Genomic DNA, 9,869 nt, shown 5'->3' on the forward strand with positions numbered 1-9,869 from the left:
ATTAAAATGTGAATTAAACCTCAAAAATAAATAAATAAAATGTGGCGTTGAGAACATGAAATGATGAAAAAAAAAGGAAGTTTTCTAAAATCATACAAAGTGCAAAGTCAAAGATATCTTTAAATGTTAATTAAACTCTTAAAATATATTAAATGTTATATATCAATATATTTCATGTAAAGAAAAACATATACAGTTGATCAAAATCTTAAAAAAAAAGTATATGAAACGTGCAGATAAAATGTTATATAGAAATGTGATATATAAAAAAAAATTACTTTATTAAAATCTGAAAATAACAAATATAAATGTGAATCGCGTAGATGTAATGTTTGTTTGAAGATATCTTATATAAAAAAAAAATATATAAAGTGTCGATTTAAACCTGAAAGTAACAAAAATAAATGTTGAACTTAAGATAAAAGGACATGATTATTTCAGTTCAAGTTCCACGATCTCTTCTCCCTCCAGCGTTAAGTGGCACTTAACCGGCATCACATTTAGTAGGTCATCTGGAGACATGTCATACTTCTCCAGAACCTTGGACCTTGGCATCTTAAAAGTGTTCCCACACTCAGTTATAACATAACTTGTGTTTCTGACAAAAAGGGAAAGAAAAAAGATAAGGTAAAAATGGGAAGTTTGGTCCACTTCTAAAATACAGGGAAAAAATGTTTGGTTTCGTCTATGTAGTGCAGCAACATCATATATAAGTGATCTCTCTTGGTTTATTTTTGGTTGCGTTTACAATATTTATACTTTACTGGTGGAGACCCTAAATGACTGTCTTCCATAAAAAACAGGTATTTTGTACCTAATTTGGTCCACCTTCATACTAAATATGATATAAATACATGCCTTCTTGTTGAACTATAGTGTTACAAGGTTTCCACAATTTACTTCGTTTTAGTACAAGTACAATGAAAAGGGACCACCCACCTGACAAGAATTGCATTAATCAATGATTGTCTTGTTAAGTTATCATGCATATAAACCTGTTTCAAAATGTGGCCAGCCAGACTCCTCATATATATGCATGTGAATTTCCAAAACAAAATAAGTGGTATCAATATCTCATAAAAGTGTTAATAAATCACCATGTGGACGACATGTAATTGCAATGTTGAGTTTGGCTTATCCTAAGACCTTATTAATATCCATCAAATCAGCAATATAATCTGTATGATTCATTTACTCATTATGGGACACCCACCCTCCACGTATGGCATAAATTATTCATACCTGTTGACTGTCAAAGCTTCACATCTTGAGATATTTGTTACAAGCAGGTCGTCACAAATACCCTCTTAAGTATGATATGGAGCGACACGGTAAAGAATTTTAACTGTTAATGAAGTTAAAAAATTGTTAGCATAACTTACTCTTCTAAGTCTACCCCTACAATTTCAAAATCTCCAGATCTTCTCTGTTGGTTGGTTAGTATCTGTAAGAAAATGACGAAAATGATGTGAGACAATATAGAGGGCTCGTGTTTGGAGAAGGTAATAAAGGTGTCTATATTATTATTGGGGAGGGTAGGTGTAGGCATGTTTTGAGTTTGCAGTTTGTCCTTTATTGATGCAATCTCGTTAAAATTATGAAATGAGAATTTTGAGATCTAAGGTGACTAATCTTTTAATGATGCTTATAACATAGGCTACTATGGATGCATGTATCCAATTTTTGGGACGGTCAGAACAAGATTTTGTTGGATAGTTCATGAAATTCAACCAATATATCCGGTCGGAATCGATTTTTCATTACACAAAAGAAAATCATTTATAAGAAGTAGAAGTATGAAACAAAGAGCTAATCTTTGATCAAACCATTCAGGAAATTGAATTTGACATTTTGAACCTATGGAAGGCATGGGTACAATTGTATATGAGCATAATGCATACCTTTACTGCAGAGAGCGAGGTTGTTTTTAGTTGATGTCTTTCATTAAAAATGTCGACCTCTACATTTGATATGTGAACAGTGGAGCCTTCGCTGACACCCGCAACACATTCTGCGTGCTGGCCCCACAGCTTGCAGCATATCTTCTTTTTTGTCGACATATCCGACAAAATAACGTCCCTCCTCTTCCATGTTGCCCCTTCTTTAAGCTCGTACACCTTTTTATAAGAAATCAAAAAACAATTTAATGTTATGAAGAAGTAATTAGTTACAAAACATCAAAGTTACTAAATATTGTCACAGTATTAAAATTTCCTATTTTTTGTAACGATGCTGTTCTTTGTCAATCCTGGTAATAATTATGAACATCTTGAGGGCTCAAAATATATGGCCTTTCTAAAGCGAATGGTTGTGTAATCGATGACGCAAATTCTTCTTCTCGTCCATTGATGATCGATTGCAGGGGCTTGAAATAATGACAAGGACGCAGTATTGTGAGACCAAAAATGCTATTTCACATGATGCCATTCTCCACTAGGAACTACTGATATTTGAAGCTTATGTCAACACTTGGGTTTGCAGTCTCTGTAATTAAAAACTTCATTGAAATTTTCCTTTTCAATGAGGATAGGTTACCTTGTCCACCGTTCCCTCAATCGTTAGCCTCCTCTTTTTCGGGGAAGCCAAGGCATCTGGTATGGTGCATTTTGTGGCCATGAAAAATTCTTTTAATTTTTCCTTAGGTAAATCGAAAGTTTTCGATGTTTGGAAAACCTGAAATAAATAGACAAGGAACTGTGTGAATGCTATAAAATTGTTAAAAGATTCTTATTCTTAAGATGACTTATTATTAATTATATCAACATAATAAATGTCTTTGAGGTTTTAATTAAATCTGAAATGATTTGATTAGTGATTGAAGAATATTTGTAATCATAAGTTGCTGTAATCATATGTAGAAAACAATCACCTTGGCCTTGTCTGCAGGCAGTCTTAGGTAAGTACAATCTTCCCGCTTATTGAGGGAAAAATTTTTTACGATGTAAAATTTCCCTTTGTTCATCTTGTTCCCCAAAGTTTTCGATAGGCTTTTGCCCACAGTCACAAGGAACACTTCGACGATGTCACTCTCCTGCGTCACTCCATAGCAAAAGTGGTTGAGCCCTAGGCTCGGTCAAAATGTTTATCATCATGGTAGTCATCTGTATATCAGAAAAAAATGATTGAAAAGAGAAAGGTTACATATATACAATATAAGTGGAATTGCTATATCATACTTATTAATTTAAGTTAGTGACAAATCTGTTATGACAATTAATTGTAAATTAAACAGAGACTTGGACAGATTTGTGATCAGACCATGCGCAATAAATTGTTTGACATAAGGCAATCTATGTTTGAAAAGACTAAATCTATTGTAGTGTTGGATGATGTCGTAGGTTCATTAACACATTGAGTACACTTGAAGGTTGATGTCATGAATTGTACAATTCTCGAGTCGTGTTGAATGTTGCAATTGAAATCGCCTACAATAATAAAGCGCTTCTTTACATCTATTTCTTTGAACAAATGTTGAAGAATAAACTCCTTTAATTGTCCAAATGAACATGATGCTGCTTTATAAACTGTTCATATTTGTAAAAAGGGGTCCACAATTGTTAGTGTCATACATTCAAAAAGTTTACATGTGTATTTGATGACATTGAAATACTTTAGCTTATTTGATACGAACATCGCTATGCCATGGGGGGGTCTGATAACATTTTCTTGTCGTTGATCGTTTCGTTGAAAAATGTAGCCTGGTATCTCAAAGTTGTTATCAGTTGCTTTTAATCTACTTTAAGCAATACATATCAAATCAGAAGATGTTATGATCTGCTCACTTTTAAGATGATTGTAATGCTTGTAATAAGACCTGCAATTTTGAAAACACAATCTCAGAACAGATGATTGCATAGAATACAAAGGTGAAAAGCATAGTATCATGGGCGCTTCTGTTGTCATTCGTCTCATTTCGACATTAACTGCTTCTTCTACTTTAATTTTCGACTCACTTAGTTCCAATATATGAAGTCCGTTCATAGTTGTGGCTCTACTAAGTGCTACATAATGTGCATGTGGCATAACCCTTGAACCCATATGAACAGCAACTTCTGCAAGTGTATCTCCTTGTGCCTTATGAATAGTCTTTGCAGAAGCTGGTCTAAGGAGAAACTGTGGTCTTACTGGCATGACCTTTCTCTTAGTTACAAGGAATGTTCTCTTGATTGCGAAAATAGGGGTCCATTTGACATCGATATCAGGGGAATAATATTGTCTATAACGACATCTTGCTTCTCTACCTGCTTCTAGATTATCAAATTGGACCCATATGATACTTGGCCTTGGGTTATTAGAATCAAGGTATTGTAATTTTTTTACAACACAGCTACTACCATTTCTTATTCCATCATCAACATCAACGTTCACGACAGTTTCGTATTTATTTTCGACAGCGATTGGAAGAGCACCAAAAAGACCACAGGTTTTTGACGGATCTGTGGGTATGGCAGCTTTTATTCCCTCTTTTATGGTATCCGTCATGTCAGAGCAAATTGAATCATTAGCAGAAACCAAAAGTTTTTCTCTACGTGAAGATTGAAATGTCAGGTCGTTATAGGCGTTTACTAACTTATTAGAGGGAAACAATCTGGGGACAGAAGGATTTATAACTTCTTGCTGATTCACTTGTCTTTTTTGTAATATGTCGATATCTGCTTTTGTATGAATACCTTTTCTTAACCTATTCAACAATTCAGCAAATTGTTTATCATCTTTTTGTCTCATAATTTTAGTTCATTCATGAACAGTAAAAAACTGTTTCCATATGTTTGGCGTCAGAGGTCCGTAACCGCTGCCCAGATCTAAGAATATCCATTGATCCATTACAGGTTTTAGCTGGAAAAGATCTCCCACAGCAATTACATGAACTCCTCCAAATGGCTCTTTATTGCCCATAATTTCTTGAAGCCTTTGATGAACAACCATGAACTGTTTATTTCCTACCATCGAGATTTCATCTATGATTACAACTTTGAGGTTAGCATACTTCACTTGCAAAATTTGTCTCCATTTAATTTTTTGTAGTTGAAGCCACGGTTTGGATCAATACTAAATGCTGAATGAATAGTTTGCCCTTGAATATTATAAGCAGCCTTTCCAGTAGGTGCACAGAGTAAAATTCTACATTCTTCGGGGTTGTCACCTTCATTCGAACATACAACATCCTCAAAGTAGTCTCTACCTACTTCAATTAAATCTGCAAAAGTCAACGTTTTATTTGGCTCATACTCCTGCATCAAAGGTCTTATTTGACTAGCACATGACAAAAAACTTTCTTTGTATGATTTATATCGACCAAGCAACTCTATCTCTTTGCGCCATGGTTTGTAAAGCAATAACTTTTCTCTAGAAAAATTCTCAGGGTCTGTTTCCTTATTGTAAATGACGTTTCCTTATTGTAAATGACTTTTTGAACTTTACAAGACGAGATCCTTATACCTGAAGGCAAAGTGATGTTAACACTACTATTCGTGGGAAGATTTATATCTGTAGCATCATCATTTTGAAATGTAGGATCATCTGCATAATCATCTGAATACTTGTCTTCTAACTCTTTTGGGAAATGAACATTTAATTTTGAAACGTAATCAACCAGAGACCATTGTTCAAGAATTTTCGGCCTGGTGGCATAGCGTTTCAGGGCGTTACCACATACGATATCTGTAGCATCAGGATTCATTTCTTCAAGTTTCTCCTTGCTCTTTAAAAGAAATGTTCTCTCTTCACAGGGAGATGTGTTGATAAAAACAATAGAGCGTGATGACCGTGTAATTGGCAATTGTAACAAAAGATATGCAGCTTCTTGTGCACTAACCTCCACAGCATTAACAATTATATAATTCACAATAACAATTATACGAACTTGTTTTCTTACATCTGAATTGCCTTCCCTTGTTTCTTTACATGCTTGATCCAACAATAGACTCATTCCTCTTTGTGATTTGCTCATATATGCCACAATATAAACAGCACATGCATATGGGTCAGTAACAAACTGAATGTCATGATTTGCTCCATATGTGCCTAACAAATTTTTCATGTAACAATTAACCCTAATGGCTGCAGGGGTACGCTGTAAAAAAATAGTTGGAGTTTTTATGCTACTACGGATTGCCTGTATGTACTCCTCTTCAGATAGATCGACTTCTTTCAGGAAATCATTGTAGGTCATATTTAGCTCCCCATCTTTACCATCTGCTAATAATTTAGAGACATTTAAAAAGTTCCGGGTAAGTTTTCCGTACTCAGCTTCTGTAATTTCAGATTTGATTGGATACAATAGCATCGTTTTCTGCAGTGGAGGTTTAGGAAATCCAAAACCTGCATATTGGCTTGCCACCTTTTCGACAAGATCGTGAATGTTTATGTATCTGAAGTTTAAGCAAATCTGCTAGGTCAGGATCTACCACATTAGAACATGAAATGTATTTGTCAACAAATGATATTATCTCTTCTGAGGTACTACTGTTAACAGATGGAGCATTTTCAATCGAAAAAAGAATGTGAGCATGTGGTGAACCTCTGTGCTGAAACTCTATTCTCACAAACGAATCAACAATTTTCCCAATTGGATGCAGATTGGATTTAAGGACGTCTGAAATGAATACTTGTAGTCGATGATCAAAGAATCTAACACAGCTGACAGGATCTGATCAAACTAATCTACTACGTGTTTGCCAGTTCATATTTTCTAATTCTGCATCTGTATATGTGCGATTGTCGACGAATTGACCAAGAACTTTTAGCAAATCCAACCAACGAGTATCTGCTGCTGAGAGGGATACAAAATATGTGGGAAATCCAAGCTGTCTGACCATTGCTAGGAGGTCTTTTTCCCTTTTTTCAAGATATGGTGGTGAATGCCTGATACTCCTAAAAATCCTGTAACCCTCATCTAATTTTACAAGATTATTCATTGTATCCTGGTCCAAAATATCACTAGCTGTAAACTTTTTACCATTTGTTTTACATCTCCTTATAGCGATTGTAACTTTGTCAGAAATCTGTTTCATATGTATCTTCTTTAACTTGAAGAATAGATTTGGTATGCAAGTAGCTACACGTCTATCCACACTTCGTAGTTCCCATTTACATATATCAGAGAAATGAAGTATCTCTGGCTGGTATCTCTGGTATCTCTGGCTCTATCCTTCTTTGGCCACAAAATATTGTCGGAAAAGCAAGACACTCTGCGTCCGGGTCATGGAAAAAAGAAATCGGTGTGCTATTTTCTCCAGCAGCAATAGTCATAACCTGACTGCTATCATATTCTGAAGCTGTTAGTAGTGTATCCATATTCCCTTCTACATTATCACTAACTTCATCAAATGTGTCAACGTTTATGCATTCACCTTGTTGTTCTTCATCTTGTTCTTTAGACATAACTTGCATTTCATGTGATATGACCTTTAGCCATTCTGGTGTTATTTGAACTTTCAATTCTTGGAAGAGAGATCCGTTGTTAATCAACCAATGCAAAGCTGTCATTACTTTTAACGGTCTTACATTTTCAATGTAGGCACTAGATGAGTATGTTAAACGCTTCTTCAACTTGATTGGTATTGTTTCAGATAAACAGAGACGTCTGGGCAGAGCAGTAATTGTTGGCATAATATCAACTGGAACATTTACGACGTTTCCTTTTAGAGAACAATTGTCCCCCTCTGGGTAATTCTCTCAATTGCATGAATGGTATTCTAGGAGACAATAACCTTTCTTCAAGATTACAGAGGTTGAGTTCTTCTGGTTTACTCTGAAATCCTCCATGATTTGCTATAGACATTTTAGGTACTTTACCCATTATTATGTACTTTAAGCATGTAATACAAAGCCACTCTTTACCACCAACTGATAAATAACCACTACGACACTGTGCCAGTATGTTATGTGGTAACCCTGAATCATTTGATAGTTGACAAACGTAATGTTTAAACCAAGTCTGCTGACAGCAGGTGCAAACATACATAGGACCATTCTTAATTTTCTCATAGAACATTTTGTGAAGATCTTCTACAGTTTTAAAAGACTTGATTCTTTTCTTACTTGTTTCTTCTTGATTTTTTGTCACTTTAGATTTTGTTGAAACTTTGTGACCCTGAGATTTCTTTGGCTCCTTTTTAGACATGGAATGATTTGTTTTCTTTTTCTCTTTGGGTAATTTCCTGCTGTTTCTTGTTTTATAAAGCTGCTGATGTTTTGAACTAGGTGAACTGGAAGTGAGGTGCTGTTTATGATAGGATGCTGTACCTGCCTTTTCAATTTTCTTTTGCTGGCAATTTTGAAATTGAAAATATGAGGTTAAGGTTTCAAAACCATTCATATTGACTGATGCAGAAGGGACGGACATGATGGATTGGATTGCTATTGGTCTTATCTCCAAAATAATAGATTTATCTTGAAATAGAGATTTGGCCAATAAGTGGAAGTGATTAACAAGATCTGGTATGGAAGAAAAATATAACAATATAGCTTTACCATTTTCTGTCAAAAGTCCTACATCACTCCTGCTATGGGAATCAAAAATTCCATATTTGTTAGCATTATTTTTAAACAATGCTATCATGTAGCCTCCAAAAACCATAATACTGTATTTTGAAATACAAAAAGCATGTTGCACGACAATACCTAATGGCTCTAGAATTGAAGAAACACATCCATCATCAAAAAGCTTCCCATATATGGTTTCAAAATATCTATATTTGTGTAAGATGTTATCGATATAAACTTGCACTGGGAGATCATTTGTAGTTAAAAATTCAGACACATGGAGTGAATTAGAAGCAAGTAGCTGTTTACGTAAAATTCCATACAACTTGTCACCCTCATCTAGCACTTTATCAATACAAGAAGTTGTCATGACATCATAGATGTTGATAAAGCTAAGAGAAACCAGAGCATTACACGAACATTGCTTTCCAGCTGTATCACTAGAAAATCTTGCATCGCCTTGATGAAGGGAACCTATCACTATATTATTGAGATGTTTGGCATAAGAGGCCTTAGCGGCAGCAGATCGTTTTGATTTCCTTGGCATTTTAGCATAGCCGACCAAGGCTAGTTTATAGAATAAAACATAACTTTTGAGTTCATTGTTAAGTCTTCAAAGTCTGATTGATCAGGTTGGTTTTTATATGAAAGTCTGAAAACAGCTGAGGTTATATAAATGGTCAAACTGTGTTTTGCAAGCCTCTGTTGAACTCAAACCAATCAAACTATAGTTTGAAACTTAACAACTGTAAAGTTAGCTGATTTTACCAAACTCAACATTTTCAAACTTTTTGACAAACTTATACTTTACCTTGAAAAGTGGATCTTGACAATTACCAGAAAACCAGTTGATCTGAAAGAAAAGAAATTGTGACGATAACATAAGGCCATTGAACAGTAAGATGTCGTAGCGCCAAGAAGATATTTTAGAGTATTGAACCAAAATGAATATATGTCACTCAATCAGGAATGACAACTTCTTGTATACATTTAAAAGTAATTAGTTTTCTGAATTTTCGTAACATATATTCAAAACCATCCAAGGGGTGAACAACGGGCTTGTAGATACATGATAACACATTTAACGAACACAGCAAAGGATAAATATTTAACTAATAATAAAAGATATTTAGACAATTTCAATGCAACATAATAGATATTATAGGAATATTTACGAACCCATAATCACAACAACATAGCTGTACATTCTTAATGAATTGTAATACAAAATTTAATTTGCAGATTTCACTTTCATTTAACATAATCAGTGCCTTAACAACATTGGAATTAATCATTTGGACCCAAGGCTAAACGACTTTATTGATGACAATAGTAAATAAACGAAAACAGGAATATCACTCTAGACTATTACAAGAAGGAAA

General features: G+C 34.6%; 1 protein-coding gene across 2 annotated transcripts; it reads right to left on the minus strand.

Annotated features, from left to right (window-relative positions):
• Window positions 1-307: 307 nt before the first annotated feature.
• LOC139954896 (uncharacterized) lies at window positions 308-9,644 on the minus strand. 2 transcript variants are annotated; one of them, XM_071954873.1, is made up of 6 exons: window positions 9,299-9,644; window positions 2,870-3,101; window positions 2,536-2,673; window positions 1,902-2,117; window positions 1,383-1,444; window positions 308-598 (listed from the first exon to the last, which is right to left on the minus strand). In XM_071954873.1, the coding sequence occupies exons 2-6, from the start codon at window positions 2,960-2,962 to the stop codon at window positions 433-435; spliced, it is 675 nt and encodes a 224-aa protein (XP_071810974.1). In that variant the 5' UTR covers window positions 2,963-3,101; window positions 9,299-9,644; the 3' UTR covers window positions 308-432. The 2 variants fall into 2 exon arrangements, with proteins under 2 accessions (XP_071810974.1, XP_071810973.1); XM_071954872.1 differs by having other exon boundaries at window positions 8,044-9,644.
• Window positions 9,645-9,869: the final 225 nt, after the last annotated feature.

This window comes from Apostichopus japonicus, chromosome 17 (genome assembly GCF_037975245.1).
Source record: "Apostichopus japonicus isolate 1M-3 chromosome 17, ASM3797524v1, whole genome shotgun sequence".
NCBI lineage: Eukaryota > Metazoa > Echinodermata > Holothuroidea > Aspidochirotida > Stichopodidae > Apostichopus > Apostichopus japonicus.